Genomic DNA, 27,729 nt, shown 5'->3' on the forward strand with positions numbered 1-27,729 from the left:
ATTTGAGGGTAGAGCAGCGGGGGGATGGGGCTTTAGTAGATTTGCTTGTGGGGGAATGGATCTGCATTTTTCTGCTCACATGCTCTAATCTGGAGTCTTTAGCACACATCCAGCTTAAGGCTGGCAGGAGAGAAGGAGCAGGGGGAAACGAGGGGGAGGAGGTCTCTGTTGTAGATTATGGAGGTTCTGATCAAGCACAGCTTCAGTTTTAACGGCACGTCCTATATATTACTCATATTTTATTCCTTCTCTGTGTCTCTTCATGAGCCAAAAACAATCCTCATTTACACATGATTGGTTTCCAAACTCAAACAGGATATTTTTGTTACCGTGTCTTTAAGACCGATCTTAATCTTGGTTTCGATTGACTTAATTCCAGAAGTGTTTCATGCCGAGACACTGCATATAACATTAGCGTGATTGGGCGGGGCTAAACTGCTGTATGTATGTATCTTTTGTGAACATATATCTACTTACATCATCAACCTCGGTCCCATAATTACATTTTTTAAATATATTTTAAATTAAATTAATATTTGATGACATACCTGTCCTTGTTCTTGACAGTCTACACATGCCTGAGACATTAATGTGTAGGCACCCTAAATAGTAAAATATTCTCATCACACCAGCAGCTGAAGGCAGTGTGAACTGGCCTCCTCTGTCGTGACCTGAGTGTGTTAAGGATTAACGACGCCCCGCCCCACATCTTCATCTCTGGCTCAGCACACTGCTGGACTCAGGGTTAGCGTGTGGCCAGAGTGCAGGGCTTTCTGCAAAGCAGGCTGCCCATTTCCTCCCTCAAACACACACACAGATAAATACTAGGCCTTCATGGTTTCCCTGAATTGCACTTAACAAGATAAAGAGAATGTTTGGGGGGGGAAAACTCTTGGCAGAGTTCCTAAAAGAACAAGCAGAGTTTGAGGCCCTCATTTACTACTGTACTCCTCTAAGGCATTTCGTCCCAGTGGCAGAACAAGCATTACAACAATGCCTTCTTATCTTATCTTCTGAGTATTAAAATGAAGACAAATCTACCTCTCCTACAGCAGACATTTATGATTGAACAGAAATTTGCTTTGATTTTATTCCAAATGTTTGAGCAGTAGGGGTAGAACCATTTTAACTATCGTGCTAATTATCGTGTTATCGACTCCTGTTCCTTCCCCCTTCACCTTCTCTGGAAATGTGTGTGATAGAAATCAGTGTGAAGCACAGCTCCCGGTTCTTCCTGTGTGTCTCATTATTCCAGGTTTGGAAAATGGCAGCTGTACGGTAGCAGTCAGAAGTTTGGGCACACCTCCTCATAGAAAGGCTTTTATATAATCAGGGATTACATTTATAAATATTTTGTTGCTATGGTAGACTGGTCTATTCTTGGATTTAGACTCTAGGATTTTAGGTTCTTGTGCTGCTGCTCCAGAGCCATGCCATTTTATTATATTTTTTTATGGAAATTCTATACAACCCATGGTAAGCTGTGGGTGAAACTACATTGTGCAGTGTGCAGTGTTTGACATTTTCCTTCTTTGTCTCTTTTCTCTTTCTCTCTAGCGACATCAAATCCATTCACCCAGAAGCCACCTCTGTATAACACCCTCCTTTACTCCCTGGTGCCTATCATGGGCATCACTGCCATCGTGCTGCTTTCCTTCTGGATGTATCGCCATCACAAACTGGCGTATCCACCAGTCCTGGTGCCCACACAGGTAGGTCATATGCTTAGAACAGTGTCATAATAATTTGTTTGTGAAGCTGGTGGGAATACATTTGTATTGCTGTTTTTATGCATTTTATGTCATTTCATCTACTCCCTTAGTACAGAATGTCGATGTGGTCACTGCTGCTTGGAATCATATATATTCATATGTGTGCATATGAATCATATAAATGTGTACAAATATATAATTAGGATACTGCACATAAAAGGCATGCTTTCTTGAGTTTCTCATTGAAAACATGTAATTTCCTAGAATAATGAATTTGGTAAATAAACAGTAACACATCCCCAGTGACTGCTATGAAGGAGTTAGGGGCCGCAGTTTAGTGACAGGACTGTTTTTTCTACTTTATGCATATGTCGTGGAGGCTATGGCTGTGCCATGTCGTATTGTGGGTGGCACGGTGGCTTAGCAGGGACCTGGAGATTGTGGGTTCAATTCCCGCTCTGGGGTTTGGTGTGTTCTCCCTGTGTCCGTATGGGTTTCCTCCCACGGTCCGAAACACACGTTGGTAGGTGGATTGTCTACTCACTAGTGTCCATAGCTGTGAGTGAATGTGTGAGTGTGTGTCCTGCCTTGTGCCCAGTGATTCCGGTTAGGCTCCAGACCCACTGCGACCCTGAACTGGATAAGTGGTTACAGACAATGAATGAATGAATGAATGAATGAATGACTTGTTTATATAATGGTTTAAGACATGAGTCACGGTGGTAGAGTTTAGTGCTGTGGCAGATTTATTGTTACATTATTTATTTTATACAAAATCAAAATCTTGGTAAGTTACTTATAACAGTCTAATAAAAAATAAAACCTAATAAAAAGGAATTTTTGTTTATCTTAAATCAAAAAGCTAATGGTGCTTTTCCGCTACATGGGATCGGCTTGACTGACTTGCTTTTAGCTAGCCATATTTCCACTAGCACAACTCTCCTACAAAATGGAGCCGATGACTGGCATCTCAAACAGGAACCACGGGCTTTGAAAACAACAGCGGCAGTAAAAGTAAGCCGCTGTTTACTTGTCATGTATTTATTTTCTTGACTGAACACAGCTCCGTGCTACAGTTCTCACAGACCCATTCTTCTTGTTGCACATTCAGCTTCTGCAGGAGATTTTTGTCAGCCACCGACCCAAGGAGCGTTTGAATCTCTTCAAAACACTTCGGGGTAATGTTACGAGTTGCCGTTATGAATCAGATAAAAACAAATGTGAAAGCTGCTGTAACTGCATAGATTTTATTTGAGGCAAGTTTGTGCTGGAGCTCTGCCTTTCGTGGCAGATCTCTCTAGCCAGTCAGCACTCTGCAGGGATTACACATCACAGTTTAGTACCTACTCATACTACCGTAATTGAGCAGGAACTATAAATGTACCTGGTTCCAGTATCACTTTCCCCTAGTGGAGACAGTTCCTCTGACCCCCACAGATTGCAAATGAGCAGCCCAGAACATGCCTGAATGAGACAAAATTGTTGAACTGTAATGTGCTTTATCTCCCGTTAAATTCAAGAAGACATGTTGTTGAACCAGTGGCACCCAAATTTTTACATAGGGCTGCGTGTTCACCTGACATTCATCCTCTATATTTACCTGCACATAGTGATCTTCCTGTCAAGAGTCTTAGGGAAACCAGAGCTTTGGGGAAATTTTTATTTTCTCCTAGGCATCAACTCTTGTCCTGAGTGACAGTTATTTTACTGATCTAATGTACTCAGTGTCACACTTGCTCGCACTCAGCCACACTTGTCTGTCAGCCGGAATCGCACGAGGCAGCCCCACAAGAGCAACACGAAAACATTCAAGAGATGATTTGACCCACCGCGTGCAGGGTGGTGTTTTTGTTTTTTTTGAGATCCACACAGAATGGATATACACCACAGCTGATTGATTTCCATCTGAATAGTGTACCACCTCGCTGCCAGTGAGATACGATGCAAGATCACTAACATGGTTATCATAATTTCCCTTGGAAGCGCTTGAACAGTATCTAGTTCCACAGTTTCACCACGGCTAATCAGATTTTAAAACACATTTCCCTTTCCATTCGCTTGTGCAACCCTGGAGTTAATATGCTGTTTTCTTTGAGCTTAATGAGTCAATTAATCTAACCCTCAGATGCTAACAAGATGATAAAAATCTTGCCCGAGCTGTGATTTACAGTCAGCTTTGGAATAGTGCTTACGGCAAACTGTAAGTGTTTTGAGTGGAATTCCCCTCTCTGTGTTAATAGCATTGAACTTTTGTCTGAACGTGTCCCTCAAACGCAGGAAGTGTGTTTTTTAAAGCCCCATCTGTCTCTGAAAATTCAAATGGTCCCACACAGCTTCAAGTAAGTTGCAAAGGTTGAGGGTTTTTTTTCAGGTATTACTCTGCAGGCGCCGTGGCTTGATCGGCCATTCTCACTTCATTACACGCTGACAGGAAGCACAACATTTGGTCTTACAAGTGACATTCACCAGCTTTCTAATATCTCCTTGGCAGCCGGATAGAAATGCTCGCTTCTGAATAAGTAGGTCAGTTTTTAAAGGTGTCACTCGCTGCTCCGCGCCTCACGAAAATGTGTCTGAACGTCGGCCAAGGAGCTTCAGCGCTCGCACATTTTCAAAGCAACACTTTGCTTTTTTCCAAGGCTCGTCTATTTTTTTATTTTTTTATTTTTTTTTTCCCTGGCCCGTGTCCGACTCGCAAAAATAAATAAATAAATAAATCATCTTGTTTTCCTTCCTCGCCTGCCGGTCCCAGAGGAGCTCTTATGAAAGTTTGGTTGCTTCGTTGGTAATCATACCTCCTCTCTCGTGTCAAGCTGGAGATTGGAATGGGATAAGTGGCATGGAACAGTGCAGCTTGCTCTGACCTGTATTTGACTTTTTGGTTGTTTGTTTCCATTTTCTGTTGGGATGGAGCGCTGGGGTGCACCTGTTCCTCTCCCCAGCAGCCTTTTAGCTCTGAAGTCTTTCATTCAACCACTTGGCTAATAAAGGAGACCTACTGCTGGCTTTATAAAATGCCAGAATAGTTGTCTCTCATGTGTCAAAGAATCCAGCAACAAGAAATACACACTCCAGTCTTAAAAGATCTCACTAGTTGACTTTGTTGGTTAAATATTTAAAGACTGTGATTTGTGGGTGAAAGTTTGGTTTTGCTCTTCTGGCAGATGTTCACTGCCTGAAGTAATTCTCCAGGTCCAAATAGTGTGACAAGATATTATGAAGTCATGGAGTGTCCACAAATTTTTAGCTATAGCTGCCTTTTTGCAACATGGACCATGTGGAGATATTTTTCTCATTGAATTCCCAACCTGTTCCTGCACTGCAGTTTCAAGTTTTAATGTTTTAAACCAGTTTCTGTGACTGGTTTTAAATGTATCACAATGTTTAGTGGTTCTTCTCTTGGGAAGAACTTGACTGCAACAGCAAATAAACACAGGGGTTTAAGTAGGGCTGGGCAGTTAATTGAAAATTAATCAAAATCGACAGTCCAAACATCTCGTAATCAACGTACAATTTTTTGTTAATTTTTTTCTATTAATTTTGTTAATGTCCCCCACTGTATGTTCATGTAATGTCTATTTAAAAACAAAAACACTATCAAGCACAAGTCTCTATATGATTCTGCCCCATCCAATCTGCCAAACTGAAGCAACATGAAGGAGAACCTAAACACAGAGGCTAACCGAGCGACTCGAGCAGTTTATACCAAAGAAAAGTCATTTGGACGTGTTTTGAACATGACACTGAACATAAATGTAAATTATTTTCAAATGTAAACATTGACAGTAAACTGTTCCCACGACCAAAGCCTGTTCAGGTCACCTTTAGAAAATAATATCCCATTATTAAAACTTGAGCATATTTACATTAGAAGCCTTTTCAGTGGACTATGAGGGCAAAATACAAAATCAGAATCATTGCACATTATTTATTTTAATTTTTTTATATTGATTTGCAGTCATATCACCCAGAGCTAGGTTAAAGAACAGAGAACTTGGGTTTAAAATCCCTATCACATGAAGTTTAAGTTAGTAAACACTGGTATTTATGTGATTTCGCAAGCAGGATTTCTCAAGTTTGGTCTCAAATTCGGGAACAACTGAACAAGTAAGAATTTTTTTTTCTTTTAACCTAAAGTGTGGGAGGACCATACCCTCTTTTTATAGATAATCTTCCTTGTTTAGATATTAAGATGTGTTTTGGGTCAATGCTGGGTCACTCTCCATTTTGAAACCTCTAGCAAAACATATATCACTTCCATTGTGTCAGACATTCTTTCCTGAGGTCAGCTTAGGTCGAGATGTTGTCAACAGATTGTAGATTTTGCATTGTGTGACACCCTTGGGACAAAATGCGTTGCATTTTTGGTCACTGAAGCCACATTATAACCCACTGTCAACATTTTAAGTCCATTTGTTATCAGTCTTCTCGGTCAGTCATTGTGCTAGCATTATTTTAAATGAATTTTAATCACTTGGCAAGGAGCTGTGTGGAAACCTCACAAATACATTTCAAACAAAAAGTTTCTTATTGATGAGAAAAAATATGTAAAAAGTATGTTGCTTGCAACAAAGAGAGAACCTTAGATGAAGTAATTTGAAATAGAGAGAAGAAAGTGAAAGAGAGAGAGAAATAGGGAAGGGAGGGACTTTCACACTTCAACCTTGTTTACTATTTCACCACAGTGTGAGAGGAGGGGGTTTACTTGTTTTAAACTCTGTGGGCTTGTGATGCAAGTTAATTTCATACATTCAGCTGCATATCACCTCTGCATCTGCCATGACCTGAGCTCATTAAGGGATTAAGGTCAGCATTGATGGTCTAGTGTCAGTTCCAAATAGCTAGCATCAATTCACTGCTGTTTTGGAACTGTCCTGTAGAAACTGGCCATAGTGGAATGAAACAGTCCAGTGTTATATAATGCCATTTACTCTAAGGTACACTGTAGTTTTGTCATAGCCTAAATTATGACATACAGGGGGTCCTCGACTTACGACGTTGATCCGTTCCTACATCGCGTCGTAAACCGATTTTCGGTGTAAGTCGGAACATACGTACATACAAGCCTGTCTCATCCACGTTGGACACTTGTTCAGCACAGTAACCCCCCTCCCTAATTATCCCGAGCCATGTAACCGTGTATTCTTCCGCCCCGCACACCAAACACGAAGTTCTCGTTACGACATTTACAACGCAAAACCACTTAAGTCGAAACAAGGCTTTATACAGTAAATGGGAGATGTGTCGTAAGCATGAAACATCGTACCTCGGGACTGACGTAACCCGAATACCTCCTGTATTCTCGCGTCCAGGTTAGGGATGTTAGGTATGTGCATGTATGCTGAAGTACTTGGTGGAACATTCAAAAATCACTGGGCGCAAGGCAGGAACACACCCTGAAGGGGGCGCCAGTCTTTTGCAGGGTGACACACACTCACACATTTACTCACACACGCTTAGTTATTTTTAGTTATTCTTAGTTATTTAAAATGAAAAAAGAGCAGGGGAATTCTGAATTACAATTATACATAAAAAACAGCTATAAACTTATTTGTATACCGAAAATATTTCCTCTTAATTATGAGTGTGTAGTTTACATAGGTTGAAAATGAGTTAAAATACACATTACTAGCCTACATTATTGTAGATGTTAATCCATTGAACACCATTGAAAAGTTCTTTTGGCAGCCAAAAGTGTTTCTTCAATGTCTTTGCTCCAAACAAACATTCTGGCACTTTTATGCATCTTTGGCAATCTAGTTTACCCCAGGTTAACCTCATTCCTAGTAGTTTGTGTCATATATCCTGGTACAGTTATTGAGTCTGACTTCTTTTTTCACTCTCTCTCCTGCTGTGTTTTGTTAGCTGTTGTTGTTACATCCCAGGTGTTGCCCGCACATGTCTTGTGAAAAAAGAGCAGTCTTTTTCCTTCGTTTTCTCTCTGCGCTTCGACCCAAGAAGTTAGCGGAGAGGACACTTTCACAGCGGTTGTGAAACATTCTGTGAATTAGAGGCAGCTGCTGAAATGTTTACTGTCAGGTTGTCATCCTGCATGCCCAGGCTAAATGCTACAGACAGGTCCATTGTAAACACTGTACTCAGACATCCTTGATGAAAATGAAGGGTGCTGTAAATTTATAAAAAGAAATATCATTCTCTGCCTTTACTTTGGAAAGGTCTGTTTTCTTGTTTTTTATTTACTCTAAAATGTTATATGATATTTATATTTAAGTATAAAATGTTAAATTTATGGACGCTGAGAAACTGACAAGAACCTAACAGAAAAACTGCCAAGAACCTAAAGCAACATGACATCATCAACAAACAACAACCGCTTGGCTTGGTCAATATTAATATTTTTAAATTAACTTTAAACTAAAATTGTGTGCAATGAACTGATGACAGTGCCCTGGAATGACCATCAATTTGTGACAAGACACAGCTGGAAATAATATCAATTATAATATATTCAAATATTGAAAATGTGTTAAACATTGTTTTTGAAAGATTTTATATTGCGATATAAAATGCAGATAGAGCCCAAAGTATATTGTAAAAATTATTAATGCTGAAAATTCCTCTATTATCCAGAACATTTAACTGTTAAAAGTAGGGATGCACTTTTTCCCTTCCAATACGGATACCGATATTCCATGTTCAAGTATCTGCTGATACAGAGTACTGATACCAACTCTTAACTACTAGAAAGGTGCCTATAAATACAGGTATTTATAGTGCCATACGTACAGATTTTATTTTGTTAAAGCAGTGTTCTGGAGGTTGTGGGTTTGAGTCCTGCTCCGGGTGACTGTCTGTGAGGAGTTTGGTGTGTTCTCCCTGTGTCTGTGTGGGTTTCCTCCGGGTGGTCCAATTTCTTCCCATGGTCCAAAAACACACATTGGTAGGTGGATTGGGGACTCAAAAAATGTTCATAGGTGTGAGTGTATGTGTCGCCCTGTGAAGGACTGGCACGCCTTTCAGGGTGTATTCCTGCCTTGCGCCCAGTAATTCCGGGTAGGATCTGGACCCACCGCAACCCTGAACCGGACAAGCGCTTACAGATAATGAATGAATGAATCATTGTTCTTTGGCATGCTTTTGTCATAGCCACAATCCGTCCTCTACAGCGGAGGACGAATTAAAAGATAAAAGTATGAAAAACTAAAATATATTGCATAGTGCTGGATGCACATGTCTCCAGATAATGAGTATTACCTGTAGGAGAACCTGGTGCGCCACACAACACGCTGTTACAGCTTTTACTCCAACTGTATTCAAATTTCCATTTCCACCTTAAATGATGCAACACTGTGACACACGCTATGGCTACTGCTGTTTCTGAACCATTTAAGGTGGAACGTAGCCGCAACTCTGTGCTCTTCTACTAATATCCAGCTCACACTACAGTGTGTAGATACTGCACTCACTATGTTTTCCCATACATTTTTACGTGTTTTTTTTTTTCTTTGTGGATCTACACAAATAGCAGCACAAACAATAACCGCGGCAAGTCTTACGTCTGTATTTATCTATGTCTCCAAGGAAACTCATTTGGTTGGAGAGTTTGGGGTTGTGTAGTGTGTTATCCCCAGTCATGTAGTGTTTGTGACATCCAGTTTCCATAAAAATCGACTGAAACAGTTATGTAGTGTGAAATACCCAATCTGTTTATAATCTGCCCCAACTTTAATTCGAACTGCATCTAGCGGCACGCATTCGCATCACTATCTGCTTTATGGGGTGTGTTTCCCGGAAAGTTCCCTGTGTACTATATGTAGGGAATAGTGAGTAATGAGTCATTTCCAACACGCGTATGGTATTGGTGCTCTCTGTAGCTGATACCGATACTGTGTTTAAGTGTCAGTATTGGTGCCGATAGCTATACAGTACTGGTGCAACACTAGTTAAAAGTTGGATTGTAATGTTCCTGATTTGCCTTGAGGTTGACACTCACTCATTTCTGTAATATCATGTCTTGGCCCCAGATGAAGAACCTCAGCCACTCTGTGAAGCCTTTGAAGGGGAAGGGTGTTTAATTTCAGTGTCAATTGCATAAAAACCTGTCTAAAAGGCTTTAGGCAACAAAAAGTTAAGAAACAGTAGTTAGACACCAAACCACACAAAACAACAACACAAACTAAGTCACAATTCAAGCCATCATGATCTCAGTAGAGAAGCTAGGACACCAACTGTTTCTTTTTTGGGAAATAGCGAAATGGAACCATCTTTCCATGGTGAGAAAATACTGTGGGTCAGAAAGGATGTGAGGCAACAAGCTGGAATTGAAAACAAGGATGTAAGCAAATAAGGACAATAATCCAGAACACTGGAACTGGTCTTCTTTTTGAAAAACAGGGTAGATGGTGTATATGGTCTTAAAAATAGGAGATGTAGAAAAACTGTTCCTGCAGATGTCTGTTTTGCTTTTGTGTATTTTGTTTTTATGAATATATGAATATTACACTTTTATTTCTTAAACCCACACAAATGTCGTAAGAAGACCTTGTGAAAAATTAATCTGAAGAAAAACATTAAATCTCTGATGCCAGTTTGATCGTGACGTGAATCACACCTTCTTCACAAGTTGCATATATTCAATATGAAAACCTGTGCAGACACAATGTGTTGAATGGGAGAAGTATCTTCAAGCTTATGTGTGGATGACCCTCTTGGCTATTTTTTTTTTTTTTGCATATACAGAACCTAAAATAACAACTAATTCCACTAACATCACTGCTTGCCTTGATCTTCTGGTCTCATTATGTGCATTATGTAGAATAGAGTATGTGTTAGGGTTGAACTCAAAGCGACAGCGCCCTTTTATGCCACTGAATCAGCATCTCATCCCCAAGGACCGTTTGACTGCATGCACCTGAAACACTATTTAACCCTGACCAGCCAGCAGAGCTGTTGAAGAACACAGTCAAACAGGGCTACTTGGATTTACATTTGACCCAGATTCTCTCCATCCCATCTGTCTCCATCTCATACTCTTTTAAAAATGAAAAAAAAACCAAAAAAAAACTAACGCTTTTACTTCTGCTTCCTTCCCTCCCTCGACTAGCACGCCTTTCATATCATGATAGAGGTAAGAGAAGCCTGATTTACCCATATTTTTGAAGAAAGTGGCTTGGTTCCTGCTCATTATTTATTTCCTTTCTGTTCTCAACATCACCAGTTCGCGTCTGAATGAGTTTTGTTTTGATTTGTTATTTTTTTTACCCCTCCATCATGTTCCACTCTTGAATAAAAGGCAGCAATCTCTTTGAATTTTTTTGTTTTTTGTTTCTGTTTGATCCCTGCACTTTTAGAAGTGTATTATCCTCCATCGCTCTTGTGGTAGCCTGAAATGGAGAGACTCTTGGATTTATTTTTTGCTTTATTTATTTGCATTAAATTTGTTTCCTGAGTGCACGGATAAGAACGAAATCCCTTGTATTTCGGGAGGGATTCAAGCACAAGATCCCTTAATTAAGGTGCATGGTGAACCGGTGATGCCTTGCTTTTGAATGCACGTCTCCAAGCATGCAACCTGACATTGCACTGTAAGGATGAATGTGGGAATGTTTAGCCCGTCGAGATGCACTTAATATTGAGACCTTCAAGCTGTTGTTGCAGTTTGGCCGCTGCCGCTGAAAGTGTCTTAGTCTCTCACTGTAGGTTTTCAGCATATTCAGTATTGCTTTCTGTAAGAACACATTTTCTCAGCCGTCTGTCAGTCAATCTATGGGTGGAACTTATTGGAAGGTCTTTGCTTATGAGGCTGAATAACACAAATATTATCCTCCCATGACACTTGACATAAATCAACGTTAAATTCTATAAAGGTCTTCAAAGGGTGTAATAAAGGCTGCTCTAGTCAGAGGCACTCATTAGAAGGTATTTTGAGAATTAACTGTAGCTGTGTGATTATTGACTTACAGCAAGGGCGCCACCAGAGATTTTGGAGCCACATTAAAGTATGTCACATTGGGTCCCTCATATTTTTCAGGGTTTGTTTATGCGTTTTATGCTGTAACATTAGCATTTATTATTATTTATATATTTTTGCTTATATAATACATGAAGAATTAATGTGTGTAAGTCAGGGTAGTGATGTACTGTGTGGATTCTATGGACAGCACTGCTGTTCACTCTCTTCCATCTTGTGAAAAAATAACGAGCATTGTGGCTGTACTGGAACCTGTAAACTAAACTAAATCCACGCTTTTTAGCTGATGCTGTTTCTGTTTTGAAAGATACACCCCCTTCGATTGTTTTAATTTGAGCTTCACCGGAGGATACAAGTCAGTGGAAGCAATAAAAATTCTCCTGACGATCAGTGAGCTTTGAACAGGGTCAGACCAACGCTCAGTAGAGCCTTCCCCCTAAAGCCTAAAGACTGACGCCTCCCGGGGATTGGTGGAGAGATGTTAGTTAATTCAGCCCATTTCTGCTTGTGAGTTGTTTGGTGGTGTAACTAAGCTCCTGACATCAGTAGATGTTCTGACAGTGTAAAAATTAAAGTTAAGCACTGCTCTTTTTAAACATAGCGCTCGTTTTATGCACCGTCCAAACCCTGGCGAATGGGGACCCTTTTGACTGTGTGCGCATTGTTCATGGGTGGGAGGTGTGCGGGCCCCCGTCAGTCAAAGGACCTTAGAAACGTTCCAAATTTCCCCCTCTGAGATGGAGCCCCTGAGTGACAGAAATGTGTTACCAAACTATTTAAAGAAAAGAATTCCAGCCTCATTTTCCTGCTTCTGGATTTGGTCATTCTTAACATTTCCCAGGTGAAGCATTCCGTGAAGTCATTTGAAACTTGTCTGGGTTTGGGGGCAGTAGGTGCTTGTTAAGAACTGCTGACAGTATACATGAACAAACAGAGAGGTCAGTTGCTCCTGGACATTTTCCACTGGTGTCTAGTTTGTTTGATTCTTCAACAACACGAACCCTTGTAACCCTTACATGTCGACATTCAATATCTACCTCAGGTGTCTAGGGAAAAAAAGACCGTCTTCTTAAATTACAGGTGAGCGGCCCTTGTGTATTTCTTGCACCTTGGTAAAAGAGGCGCACTTCATAATGCTGTCATGGAGAGCCAGTGTCATTTTCCCAACTCGTGCCTGCTTAGTGACTGACATTTGGTCAAATGGAAAAGTCAACATGACCCCGGCTATTGTGCTCATTGTGACAGGGAGAATGAAGGGTAAGGGTGTGTGTTGTTTTACTTTGATCCCTGGCATCTACGCTCTTCCACTGTTTATGTGTCAGCTCTTTCAGAGCTAGTTTTGGATAACAGCGAAAGCAACTCAATCTCAGATGTATTCTCTTTCTCTCCTGTCTTTTTTTTTGTCCTTTTGTTTTCTCCTGTTTTCCTTTTTTTAATCTCCTCCACATGATGGATGTTCTGCCCTTTCGCCTCGTCTCGCAGTCTCTTCGTCTGCTTTTTCTCTAGTGAAAAAACCCTTGTGGACTCTTAGAACATGGTACACAACCCAAATCCATATGCTTTAGAGTCTCAACTCGAGGGCAGCTGAGCCTTCCCTACATCAAATTTATTTCTTTTTTTTTTTTAAAGAAATGTAGGCCAAGTATTAGAGCATAACTGCTCTACATTTACTCTACTTCTGTCCAAACTCAACCACAGGTGTTTTCATTGAAGAGCTACTGCCAGGGCTTAATAAATTACCCCTTTCCTTTCATCTTGTTTCAGAATTTTGTTTTCACTGACTTTAAACCGCTATTATGAAAATAAAAAGTCAGTAAACTAGTGATAAAATGAGTCCTGGTTTTGTTCATCCTCAGCTGAGTCTCTCCAATCCCAGGGCTGTTCCTGCTTTTATGTGAGAACAAAAAGATGAGGCTAAACAAAGCAGAACAGATACAGCGGAAGGAGAGAAATATGAGCACTGAGTATGTACAGCGAAAAAGACGAGAATGGAGAAGAAAAAGAACCAAGTGAAAATGGCTAAAATTCAGAAGTTCTGTGAGCTGTGGCTCATTCCCATTTAAAGGAACAAGTTCTGAAATCGACTGTTCTGAACAGGGCTGTTTAGACAGGGGAGAACACTGCTGTGTTGCCTTGTTCCTTGATCCTTGTTGTATTTTGACCAAAGCATGACTCCAAGGAGCTGTGTTAGTTTCTGGAAAAGGGGTACATAATGTCCTCTTTCAGACTTATGGCTTATTAAAAGGTGCTTGCTATTTAGTTTATTAAATTTATTTATTTTTGTTAGGGGTTTTGCGCTTGGGACTGCTACTCAAAGCCATTGCTGAATGCTACAGTGAGACTGTTGATGGGAAGCCAGCGAACACTGTGTCTCTCTCTCTGAAGAATAGCAAAGGATTAACTTATTTGATTAGCACTCGCCAAACAAAGAAACTTCCCATTGTTTTTGCGCTGGCAGAGTTTAATTGGTCAGAAAATGTCATGTCGGGTGTGGACAGGGTATGCGTGCATGCACATGCTCTTGCAGATACACAATTCCCAGGCACGTCTGCATGTGGACCAACGACTTGAGGCATGAATTAATGGCACACAATAGGTTAGATGCCTGTTTGTTTCTTCTTTTTTTTTTGTATTTTTCCTCTCTATATACTCTCATTTACTATTTTAACAAACCAAACCAAACACAGGCGCTCATCTACCCTGGTTTGACAGTGTGTGTTTGATCCAGCTATTGTAGCTCCCTGATTCCAGCGAAGTCAAGGGCTCCCCCACCCTCCCCCACCAGCCAGTGCATTCCACGGCTCTTCAAACTGGGTCAGCTCCTCATCAGCCCAGTAGTCCACTTACAGCAGCTATGGATTATATTTAACAAGCTCAGAACTGCAACTCCCATAAGCCCCTTCTGTCAAAGCTTTGCAGTGCTCAGCAGAGCAGCGCTCGCCTGCTGTATTGAGTGTACAGTAAAGCAGTACAGCTTTTATTTTATTTTATTTTTAATTTGTGAGGAAATATGAGCTCAAGTTTGTGAAAACAATAGGTAAAATATAATAAATATATATTTGATAAAACAATTTGTTTTATCCAGTTAGCCCAAGCCTATTATATTGGTACATTTTCATTGAACATGTATTCATTCATTCAGTCATTCATGTTCTGTAATGTGAACTTCATCCTAATCGGGGTTGCAGTAGGTCCAGAACTTACATGTAACCATTGGTTACAAGGCAGAAACACGTGGTGCCAGTCCTTCGCAGGGCTTCCCTCACTCATCCACTCATTACTGAATGTGATAATTGATCATAATCAATAACAGTCTACTGACATACTCATTTCAATACAGTTGAATCATCTCAGACCTATACACTGCATTTTAAGCACACTTCATTGCTTCATAATCCTGGTGGAAACACGGATGGTATGCCACTGGGAAACTGTCCTCCAAGGAAACAACTCCACGATGTAGCTTCGTTGCTTCCCATGAAATGATGTTTAACAGAGCATTGCAGTGGAAAAAAAGCTTGGACGTGGTCTGAGTGATGTCCACAAACAGCCACATACAGTCTCAAAGTATCCCTGACATCTCCCTGACCTCATGAATTGTCTTTTTCCTCTGTCTTCCAGGACCCTGGCCCCATGCCACCATCGCCCATCCTCGGACAAAAGCCGCTGCAATTACTGGAGATCAAAGCCAGGGGTCGGTTCGGCTGCGTGTGGAAGGCACAGCTGCTCAGCGACTATGTGGCAGTCAAGATCTTCCCCATTCAGGTGCGTGAAGAAAGCCATGGCCAAGGCTGGGGAATCAGCTTGCAAAGCTGCAGAGTTAATCTGTCGAGCTTATGCTCTTGGTGAGAAGCAATTACCTGGCCAAGAGAGGAGCAGAGCTTTGGTGTCTGCAAGTGAACTCGCGTGACAGCATCGCTTTCAGTTCTCTTGCAGTAGCAGTGCACCGGTTTCAGAAAAAGTGTAGGTCTAAAGGTGTAGGTTATCTTTTAACATGATGTATTAATTTACATCCTTTTGATATTTTGTAGTTTATATTCACAGATATATTTTAGTATATTTCACTATTTCTCTGTTGGCTTAGAAATGAAATTAGAAGTGTAGTTTTTCTGCAAGTAAAACCATAATATGAATGCCAGTAACATGTCATCAGTTCAAATCATGAGCACAGATGGGGCATCGTTATAAAAGCCACATTTTTAACAGCAAATTACAACAGGAAAATAGCACACAATGCTTTTTCATGTTAGCATTGCCATTTTTATAGATTTATTATGGGTTAGTTTTATTCCATAGTGTCTTAGACTATTTGAGTTATAGACTGTACTTCCTCACTGACCTTATACACATTATCTCTGTTATTGCTGATGCAAGTTTGATTTCTTCTCTCATTTTGGGTTTGGAAAGTCATGTTCAAGCTCCCCATAAATCTTTCTGGTTTACAGCTGTTGCAATTTAAACCATGCTATAGTGTTTTGGTTTAAACCAACTCTGCTTTTCCTCCCAGGACAAGCAGTCTTGGCAGAACGAGTATGAGATCTACAATCTGCCCGGCATGAGACACGAGAGCATCCTCCACTTCATCGGTGCTGAGAAAAGAGGAGCCAACCTGGACATTGAGTTGTGGCTTATTACAGCTTACCATGAGAAGGTAATTCTTCTTCAATGGTTGCTTTGTGTCAGTAAGAGGTGGTTTGCAATGCGTACTTTACGGAGATTGGATGTTGTAGTATTTAATTTGGTGTCTGAAATTTGCTTCGTTAGCGTTACCTAAATTTAGCCTGCCTAACTAACAATGGAAGCTTATACTCTGTAAGTTGATCATCATGAAATCCCTAACTCATCACACATCCGTTGGCTAATGCAATTTATGCATAAACATTTTTACAGCAAAGCAGAATAGGCCTGAATTTAAAGGAAAAATCAATAGTTGAATTAAACTGTAGTGCAATTTAATTTGTGCAGTGCTAATTAGTGCAGTATTAGCTGACATTACTTGTTGCATTAGCCTCGTAAATCCAGGACAAAAAGGCTAATTGGCTACATTGGGGTAAGTGGAGATGGGTGTACAGGGCTATGTAATAAATGTTTATTTTTTAATAAATTTATATATAATTACAACAAATAAAAAATGTAATTACCTAAATTTATTAACTAGTAAAACTAGGGATTAGTTAAGGTAGAAAGGGTTAAACCAGCCCAAAGTATATCACTACTTACTGTAATAATGTTATTTGTTTTTATTCAGGGTATTATTTATCTCTTTAAATATCTTTTTGTCAGGTGCCTGAAATGTTTACATGTGACTGTATGTCTTATATTTTTTTGTCTGCTAGTGTTCTTTAAGGCAATGTACAACGGTGTCAACTCCAGGACTTAGTGCTTTAGGATTTTGTCAAGAGGCAGAATGAAAAATTTGATGTATCTAATAGCAGTTGGATTTTGCTGAGTGCTTATTCTCAGCCATGGCTTTAGTCCGTATCAGTCGTCACCCTGCCACTGAGATTGATTCCTGTTTGAGGCGTTAATGTGCTTTGTAATTTGGATTATAAATAGCCGGTTTCCTTTGTGAGTTATGTAGAAAGATTAAGACTGAATCCTCCTGTACTTTGGGTTAATGATTTTTTTGTTTGTGATTGAGCGTTTGTGTAACAGGCGTGATATTAAGCTGCATTCACTGTAGCCTATAAAACATTTAGTTCTGCAGCAAGCCTCCTTTGCTGGCTCCCTGCCACAGACTCAAGGCCAAGTGCCCTCTAGAGGTAGATGGAGGTAACTCATAAGAGGATCATAAATATTTAATATTTAAAGTCCTTTTCCATTATGGAGGCATCCTTAATGAAGCACGCATTAACGGCGGGGACATAAAAAACAAGCTACGATTTCAAAGCGCACGTTTGGTCGTTACACTGTGATTAATGGCTGTAATTACAGAACATGCCGGATCACGTGCAGCTCACGTTAGGGGCCCGTTTGCTCAGATTCAGATTAAGGTCGTTTCATGTCTAAAATGACTCAGAGGATCACCATTAACACTGCAATTAACTATAAGACTAGACGCTTGATCTGTATCAGTGAAGTAGTCCCATTGTACTCCAAAAGAGTCATGGCAGATTAACAAGAAGTCTAGCGAGTGTTCCCAGATGAGGGCCAAACCCTGGTCAGAATGACGCAGTGGACTTCTTTTGTTTTGTTTGCCTTTGACTTGTTTTGACCTCATGGTTTGTTAGCTCACCTATGATCTAAAAATGTATTGTATTTCTATAAGTTGCTAATGCTAAGGTATATTCAGTAATTTAAAAAATACAGATATGACAGATTTCACTAATGAAAAATGAATACTATTTAGTTTCATACACTTTCAAATAAATATATATACTTTGTATTTTAGATCTATTTTAGTATTTGATTTGTTTTTTATATAATTAAATAAGTGTTACATATTTATCAAGATGGAGTTAGCTTGCATTTGGACCCCAGGGTGAGGACAGGAAGCCCCTCCCAGAGGGGGCAGGATCATGAGCAGAAAAGAGGACATTCTCTGATTGACATGTGCTGCTATTTGTTTTATAATAATAATTTCAAATTAAGCTCATAATTGTTCGTAATGAAATTCCTGGAAATGGGATGATTTCACTTAATTGTTTGTTTACATGCACTAAGGTAGTTTGCTATTTGTTTGCTCGCCAAACAAAAACATGCGTCTTCGTTTTTGTTGGTCCTTCACATAGTGCGAACGTCATGATGAATGGACCAATAGAAACGACTTGAAATAACATCTTCGACACTGACTTTATTAATTAGGAAATTAGGAAGGTGTTTTCCTTCTACTATAAAGCTACTATTTTGGTGTTACATGTTTTTCTATGGCCAGTGAGAATATAATGCCTCTGCACTAACATGAAACGGCATTTGAGAGTTAATCGTCCAGCCGAGGGTACACTGAGGACCACAAGCTATCAGAATTAACTAATGTTCTTCAATGCGAGGATAGACTTCTGAAGTGCGTATTATATAAGGCGTAATGTAATAGGTGCTGGTGAGTGCTCTGCTTTCACATAGGTTTTTTTGCAATGTTGTTTGTTGATAAACTTTTTTAAAGTACGAATGGTGTCTGTGTTTGGGTTAGTGAAGTGTCTCATCCTCATTTGGCCTTGCAAAATACCGACTGGTCCATTTGAATTTATTCGTAAAACTATTTCTTTAATCGTTTCAATTTATAAAGCTTTTTAATGAAACACAAGACTTGTCTGAAATATGTGTGAAACAGCAACATCATGAACACGACCAGTCCTTTACTAAGAAGTCTTGAAAGTTATTAACTGTTGTGACTTATTTTACCACTTATTTTTCAAAATTTCTAGTTGGTGTTCTAGTGCGACACTTAATATTATGTTGTATAGATCTTTGTGTTGGTTTGAATGGACGTGTCCCTGGTTGCTCCGAGCAATTTTAAGGCTCTTTTTCAGGCAGTAGAAGAAACATTCGCCTCATGGCCTCTCTCATCCTCTCCTTTCTCTCTCCTCCAGGGCTCTTTGACCGATTATCTGAAGGCCAACGTGGTGACATGGAACGAGCTGTGCCACATTGCTCAGACCATGGCACGAGGTCTGGCTTACCTCCATGCAGACATCCCAAGCGTCAGAGACGGACACAAACCTGCCATTGCCCACAGGTCAGAGCCTGGACAATACAGCACCACTGAGACGGGGGTGGTTGAGACTGCTAAAACATTTCTGCCTGTTGCTTGATTTGCAGGTTTTACGGAAATGTACTCACTGTGTGTTTGTGTCTGTGTGTGTGTGTGCACGTCCAGGGACATTAAGAGTAAAAACGTGCTGCTGAAGGCTAACCTGACGGCCTGCATTGCTGACTTTGGCCTGGCACTGAGGTTCGAGGCCGGGAAGTCTGCCGGGGACACACATGGACAAGTGAGTTCTGTCAGTGGAGGAACCACAGCTGTTTGGCTAGCAGTGGATCTACAGCTCAGCTCAGAGAACGAGCTACAGATGGCTGCTAGATTACACCGCTGTGCTGTGTGTGTAGGCGTTGTTTGTGAGGAATGTCGCTATGAGGAGCTCAGCTGTTTGCAGGTGTACACTAAAGAGCAAAGTCCCTGGCTAAAACTGCAAAAACTCACCACCTCAGGCCTCTTTCCCACAGGACACACAAAACAAGGAAAAGATCTCTTTCAGATTTTGGTAGTTTCTCCTAGACACTAGCGAGATCTGATGGAAAGGCTTAGGTCTCCTACGGCCTAGATATTTCTTCGAGAGCAAGAGCCCAGGAATCCCAAGTGTCTTAGTGTTTTAGTGGAGATCCCAGTGAATTTCACACTGGGCTCAGATCTGCTAAATATATAGCAATAAAGCATTGATGTTTTGTTACAGCTGAAATCAAGACAGGAGCTCAATCATTTCTCATCAGCGCTGAGGACATTTTCAGTTCTGATTCTGCGAATCAAGAGATTCACTATTATTTCTCCTGAGCAATGAGTACAATTTGGCAAATATAATATTATATCCAGCCTGTTACTGTTCAAGAACTGCGTTCCTAAATATTCACACATTTTGTCAATGTCTGATGTAACCTCAGATAGACTTTGGCTTGTAGACTGTACATGACTGGGACGAGAAGGCTCTCTTTTCCCTGCGCCAAAAGATCAGCTGAATACCTCTCTCTACACCTTTTGTAGTGCACACTGTAGGTTATAAAATAACAGTTTCTGCTCTCGCTTCTTCCAGTCGAACTAGTGCCCTGTCTGTGTGTAGTACATTTTATAATCAATTTATAAAGTGCACTATGTAGGGATGTTGGCACTGTTTTGGACACATCTTAAGGCTCTCTTCTCACTGCTCCCAGTGCTGGCTGAGGTGACCGCTCTAGGCGCATATATAGAGGCAAAGGCATGAAATCCGATCTGACCTTTCACATCCATGTCGCGGGCCTGCAAATCGGATGTGTATCTGATCTAGACCCATATATGAATAATAATAATATATGATATATGATCAAATCTGGCAGATTTGAGTCACTTTCGCCTGGTGATGTGAATGTAGCCTTTCTTACACGGATTAAATTATGTTACTTCTCAGCCTGGATTCGGTCAGTGATTTTTATGCACAAAAAATAAAAAAGCTTGTTTATTTATAATATTTATCCCTTTAAATAAATGATTATACACTAGCATTTTATGTTTCCCACCTTGGTTGCAGTGAGCTTCATAATTACCTGTTATTCTGAATCAGGTCTGTTGAATTGGGGTGAAAAAACATAGTGCATTGTGTTATTAGCTAATGAAGTATAAAATTTTCCTTGTCTGCAGGTGGGAACCAGGCGCTATATGGCTCCGGAAGTGTTGGAGGGTGCCATCAATTTCCAGCGAGATGCCTTCCTCAGGATAGACATGTACGCCGTGGGGCTCGTGCTGTGGGAACTGGCCTCCCGCTGCACTGCTGCGGATGGTAAGAACAGTGAACACGATGGCGAACAACCTATTAATCTTATTGGGGACCAATTAACACTGCTAATGAGGACTTATTGGCTTTTGTTCATCATTCCCATCTGCCTTTAAGCCGGTGATCAACATATTTTTGTTGATTATTGAAAGACATTTCCACATTGGTTGAATTGGAACACTCTATTTGCTATTTTGTCTATCACTGTGTTAAAGAAGCTCTACTGCTTTTATTGTTGGATGCACTGTTAGTTTCTTACCAAATATTCAACATTCGTTGCACGTTTAGGCGTGAAATGGTAGCTACAACAAATGTATTTTTATTTCTGGCTTTGTGAGATCGTGCTCTATGTTTGACAATGTCTCAGATGACAGCATTGAGCTGTTGAACTGTTAAAGAAGAGTGTATTTAAAGGATTAGTGGGATTCATTGTCATTTTAAGACTAACACGGTGTAGAGCAACATGACAGAAGCCGACTGCTTCTCTGTGGCCAACAGTGTTTGAATAATTTTGACGTGACATTGTTAACATTGTTACAGGATTTTCTGTCACCTTATACTTCAGGAGGTCTTGCTTTGTGTGTTAAACTGATTTACGTTACCTTCTTGGAGCTGCTATAGAAACTAAACTGTAATGAACTTTAAACGTCTCTTTCTTTAAGTTCCTTGTTTGTCTTGAAATTTGACCTAGGACCCTGTTCATGTTAATGGTATAGCAGCTTTCGAATGTGGGCAGCAGATTGTGATTAGCTGTCAGATTTTGTCATGAAAGTATAACAAATTAACGAAAGCCCTGATTTAAGATGGTTGTTGTGAAGGGACTGTGTGTGATGGAAAACACTAACCTTCTGCTCATTGTCCGTTCAGGTCCAGTGGATGAGTACATGCTGCCGTTTGAGGAGGAGGTGGGCCAGCACCCCACCCTGGAGGACATGCAGGAGGTGGTGGTCCATAAAAAACTGCGGCCCACTCTGCGAGAGTGCTGGCAGAAACATCCCGTAAGTTCTCAACCACAACTGAGCTGTAATTACGATGAATTGATTTTCCTGAGAGTTTTGTTTTCTGTATCAGTGTTTCATTCAATAGTCCCTCTCCCATTTTACTCTGTTTCATTTTCTCTTTCTTTTCATACTTATTTTAACCTGTTTTCTCCCAATTTTGGCCTGTTTTTTTTATTGCTTTTCTCTTTCTATCTTTACTGTAGTTCTGTCTTCATATATCATTCTTTCGCTTTTGCACTTTTTACTCACCTCTGTTTTGTTTTGTTCTTTTTCTTTTGTCTTACTGTCACTCTTTTCTTCTTTCTCTGTTTCTTTCTTCCCTATTTTTCTCTATTTTCTTGTCACTTAACTGCTGCTTCTCCACTTTCTTTCTCTCGTTTCCCAGTCACCTCTATATTCTTTTTTGTCTTCCTGTTCTCCATATTTCTTTAACTATCTCATTTTAATTTGTTTCTTTGTTCTGTGTTTCACTGTTATATATTATTTCACGGTCTCTCTCTCTCTCTCTTTTTACGTTCCCCCAGGGTCTCACCATGCTGTGTGAGACGATAGAGGAGTGCTGGGACCACGAGGCTGAGGCTCGTCTCTCGGCCGGCTGCGTGGAGGAACGCGTGGTCCAGATGCAGCGGCAAACCAGCGTCTCTGGTCCTGAGGAGATCGTCACCGTGGTTACCATGGTGACCAACGTGGACTTCCCACCCAAAGAGTCCAGCCTATGACTAGCGGAGAACGCCATGTGAAGCACACAGGCGGGAAATACAAACACACATAAAACCCCTGGGACTGGAGAGTTTGACCGTAGTTCCGGACGACTGACAGCTGGAATAATCCTGGTGATTGTACTGTACATACGGCTGGTCCAGTTTAGAAGCGGTGGATTAATTTACGATCTGAATTCGGGCCAATACCGCTTTGCAGCTACACTACATATGTGTGTGTGTGAGAGTATGTGTGTATGGAGAACGTCGCGAGGCCTTCTGGAAAGGACACATGGATTTCAATCCGACGCGAGGACCTCAGGCAGGATACACTTTTCAAGTTTTAACAATCAGACAACAAAGGTTCAGACAACATCAAAAAATGAAGCTGGTGTTTCTCTTTTTGTGTCTGGACTGGAGGGAGAGAACACTTTTTTTCTGAGAAAACGAGGAGGACCAGAACCAGAGACTCCTTGCATCATTTCAGTGTAAGAAAACAAAAAAATAAACAAGACAGAAAAAAAAGGGCACCGTTGCTTTCTAAAGACACATTCAGTGCGTTTGAATGAATGACTCTCGCAATGCCAATACAAAACAGCTTCTGAATGTCTAGTGTGTCGCTGCTGTAAATATATCAACAGAGAGGGTGACAACATGAAACCGTCAGTGGCGGTTTTTTGTATCTCTGGATTTTCCTCCCAGCGTTTTTCTGTCAGAAAAAGAAATAACCACCAACCTCTCTCTCGACAAGGTATACCTCAGTTTCTCATCCTAAATAAAAAGTTTGTTTTGTAACACTATATTAAGGAAAAAAAATACTTACAAAGCTTTCCGTTGACCTACACTGGGCACAGAAGCTTTTTAAATACGGGGGAAAAAATTCAAACCTTTTTTTATACAACAGATTATGCCAAGAAAATATGGCCATTCATAAACCAGTGTTTTTTTTTTCTTCTGCCTTCTTTCTATTACTTTATGTCTCTTTTCTGTGTTGCCCTGGTGTTTAAAATGTGATGGTTTCATTTTGTCCTTTTTTAAAAGCATTGTGACAGATGTTTTTTTGAATCAGTTTTAGACTTTTATCAGCACCTGTTGAGAAGAAAATCCCTGAAAAATATGAATTCTGTGACAATATGAAAGCACTTACCAGTATAGGTTTGCAGTGTCCTCACAGCAACTGACATATGTGCATGCCTTGTATTTTTTGCGTTCTTTTTCTCTTGTGCGTGAAATCTCGTGAGCAGTCGTCACCCCCCACCCCCACCCCCACCCCCGTCCTCATCCAACCTCCACCTCTTTCTTTTTTCGAGTTGTATTATTTGCTGTGTTCATTCAGGGTGTCACTCTTTTGTTTGATTTTTCTTTTTATCCTGGCCTTCTGTGATCAATGTCTGCTGTATCCCATCCTCCCAAGCCGAGCTTTCTCCTTAACGATCCTGGACCAGCTTCCTTCACCGGAACCGTGACCGTGACCCTGACCACCATATGTGAAACAAAAAAATAAACTGAAGAACTAGCCTTAGATTGCGGCTAGCGCTCATAACTAACACTCAATGACAACTACGGTTTAACGTCTCTCTTAAGTACGTCTCAGGAAGCCCACCGCCACCTTCCCCTTTTATTGAGCTCGTTCTCTTCTGGTGCCATTCTGGTCGACTGCATTGTATCGTGTATGCAAGAGGCCTTCATAACACCTTATTCATTTACTGTTCTACTGCGGTGATATCATAAGCTGGACTTAACCTTCTTCAACCACCACGACCTTGGAGCCTGTTGATGTATTCCCAGCCGATGCCATGTGAATCGCTTCAAGAAGGGTCTAGGTTGAATATATGACTCCAAAGTGAAGATCAGTGAGTCATGCTGATATTATTATGCTGTTATGTGTGTGTTTCTTGTGTCTCTTTTTTTTACACAAATACACACACACACATACACACACACACTTACAAGTATTATCTTGGTGTTATGAGGACCTGGCAGATCTTCATCAGTTCATTATCTATCAGTAACATTGAGTACTCTAGTTTAACAGTGGTCTTACTGCTCTTAAGCTCCTTTTATAGTTGTTTTTTTAAGCTCCTACGCATTATAGCTCATCTTGAAGCATTCAGGTCCGTATGGCTGTATGTAGTCAACCTCTCTCTCAAGCGAAGTGTGATCTGGACTGTAGCATTTTCAATCAGCTGACGTTTGCACAAGCTGTTTTTCATCATCCACTTTCTCAGCTGTGGCTGGTATGGATGTGGTCCATAAGGACAGGTGCCAACTTATGCTGCGTTCACATCCTATGAAACGTTCCTTTTTCTCAGCTTGGAAGTGTTCACATATTGTGATTGATGGCTGACTCGAGATAACTGATTGTTTGTGCTGTTATTGGGTCTTTTGGGGGGTTTCGCTACAGAACAATCCAGCAATATTGGTTTGGTTTGATTTGAAAAGGCAAGGGAGATTGACAGTATTTCTATTAAACTGAATGGTTGTAAATGGTTTTGTGGTATTGTTTTGAAATGAATTCAAAGCCATGATGCATTTTACCTGCTTTTTTCTCAATTTGTCAAAGATGATAAGCGCATTCAGAAACATCCCCAGACTCCCACTGAGAGACCTGAGCATATTTTATGAGCACAGGATTCGGTACTATGGTAGATACATCATTGCGTCAATATATAACGACATGACATTAATGTGGTGTTAGCAGTGTTAAACCCCATAAGCTTTCTTAGCCACTGCGCTCCACATAGCTGCTGGTTTAAAGGTGTTTTGATGTTGTGAGAAGTTTTAGGAAGTTCTGTCCGCCTAGAGATTGTAGTATACGGAATGGAAGCTAGTCAGAACCAGCTAGTATGACCATTCATTTCTCAAAGTATTTATTCACTTTTGCACTGAGTGAGTTTGTTTCAGTTTGTTCTATCTCACAGAAACTAAGGCTGTGTTCACACTGTAGATTTTCCAAATGTTTTGTCCATTTTGGTTAAAGTCTTGCTCGAATTGCTGAAGAAAGTGGCTTCTAAGACCAGATCTCATGTCAGATCTGTACATGCTGAAGGTTTTCCAAATGCCTGTCACAGATCTTAGGTTTCCCTCTGTGCTGTATGGCCAAATTCGTAACAAGACCATCTGAACAAGCTACCTGTGTGAACACAGCCTTTGTATTTGCCCCTCAGCTGGGATACAAGCCTTCATTTTGTGCACCAGTGGGGTAAAGGAAAACAGAGTGGCCATCATTTGCTGTAGCTTCTGTCTGAGTGCGTGGCACCCAGCTGCTCTTTCAAAAAACTCGACCAAGAGAAGGTCTTCAGTGTTATTGTGGTCAATCTGGGCTGGCTTTGAGACTGTTGTCACAACTAACATAACCCTATCTGGTCCTGGTCAAAGAGAGTCTGGCTCTGGATTCTCCTCTAGCTTTAAACACTAAAGTCAATATGAGTAGTTGGTAGTGTCTGTTTTAAACCTGAGGGATTTCTCATGAGTTAGGTGATGGCGAAAACATGGGAGGATCCCTTTAACATACATTCTGCCCTTCAAGTAAATGCCAAACCCAAACCACCACCACCTCCACGACATCCACCCAGCACCCTTTCCATACATCCGCAGAAGACTGGATTGAAAGTGCACCGTATGTAAATATGAATGTTTTAGATTGTGAAAAATAGCATGAGGTTGTTTTTTATGGTCTCAAATGCAAAAAAAAAAACTATTAAAAAAAAAAGGAAAAATCCTTTATTAATATTATTATGGAAAAATATTTTAACTGTCATTTATTTTGTATATCTGTATTTTAGGTTGTTTTATTAATTTATGTCATGGCCCAAATGAATTATTTTTTAATCCAAATTGGAATTTTCTGATCTATTTATAAAACTGGTCAGACAAAACACTAAAGTAACAGAACTATGAAAGAAAGAAATTAACAGATTAATTCTATCCTTTACCTCAGCCTTCCCGGTTCACTCTCAGCGTTTAAAAATGAACAAGGGGTGTAGCACGACAGATCACATGGTGCAAAACGTTGTGAAAACTTTAACTGGGAAAAGACCAGCAGGTTCTTTCTACTGTCTTCTTTTCTTTGCTTATTTTTCAAGGCAAACGAGGCGCTCTGTGTGATTTAGTGACAGTATTTTGCTCACTATAATGCTGTGGAGTGAATGTCACCGTTGTACCAAAACTCTTGGGTCTTGGGTGCGATCGAGTGTATTATGACCTTAATGCCGGACATGCCATTTTGAGTTTCTCCTCTAAAAGTATTTAACAAACATATTCAGGGCCTGGTTGGAAGTAATTGTTACATATTGTACAGATGAAAATTTTATGCTACTACTCCCTTCAAATAAAGTATAGTGACTGCTCTTGACTCTGTGTTGAATTCATGTGCATGTGTTGCTGCTTTGACAAAACTGTACACAGCATTGCAGTGACGTGACACTGTTACACTGCATGGTACCTACATTAGTCTACTCGACAACTTGCCCTATTTGCTTTCCTGGTACGTGGTATGTGGAGCCAGGCATCACTCTCTGTGACGCGATGCAAACATCCAGCACAAAACAGCCATCTGTAAAACCTCTAAGCTACAGTAGCAATCACATTTGTTTTTTGATCGACTCACAGCACCCAGACAGCGAGCATATATCGGTCCACTGGCGTAAAAAGGCTGGCACACCACTGACTTTAGATGCTGGTCCACCATTGGACCACTCAGATTACTGTCCTGTACAGAATAGAACTCATTTATAATCTCCTCAAACAGATTTTACATTCACAGAGACTTTTATTCTGGAAAACAAACTAATACAAATATTACCAACAACTATGAGAGATATAATAATGAGTATAAGCCCGATATAAAATGATAAAAATGTTGACACTGTGCTGGATTTAAATTATTGACTTATCTTATTTATAAAGAATAACAAAAGAACTTAATGA

At 40.4% G+C, this 27,729-nt stretch overlaps 1 protein-coding gene across 2 annotated transcripts in view; it reads left to right on the plus strand.

Moving 5' to 3' along the window:
• acvr2aa (activin A receptor type 2Aa) overlaps positions 1 to 27,142 on the plus strand; it is a 58,791-nt gene extending 31,649 nt beyond the window's left edge. For both annotated transcript variants that reach the window (XM_066686130.1, XM_066686131.1), the window contains exons 4-11: positions 1,558 to 1,712; positions 15,265 to 15,408; positions 16,151 to 16,294; positions 19,173 to 19,318; positions 19,460 to 19,574; positions 20,969 to 21,107; positions 21,969 to 22,099; positions 22,627 to 27,142. In XM_066686130.1, the coding sequence (XP_066542227.1) occupies positions 1,558 to 1,712; positions 15,265 to 15,408; positions 16,151 to 16,294; positions 19,173 to 19,318; positions 19,460 to 19,574; positions 20,969 to 21,107; positions 21,969 to 22,099; positions 22,627 to 22,821 (1,169 nt within the window). In that variant the 3' untranslated portion in view covers positions 22,822 to 27,142. The remainder of the gene's footprint in view (positions 1 to 1,557; positions 1,713 to 15,264; positions 15,409 to 16,150; positions 16,295 to 19,172; positions 19,319 to 19,459; positions 19,575 to 20,968; positions 21,108 to 21,968; positions 22,100 to 22,626) is intronic.
• Positions 27,143 to 27,729: the final 587 nt, after the last annotated feature.

Source organism: Hoplias malabaricus, chromosome 12 (genome assembly GCF_029633855.1).
Source record: "Hoplias malabaricus isolate fHopMal1 chromosome 12, fHopMal1.hap1, whole genome shotgun sequence".
Lineage (NCBI taxonomy): Eukaryota > Metazoa > Chordata > Actinopteri > Characiformes > Erythrinidae > Hoplias > Hoplias malabaricus.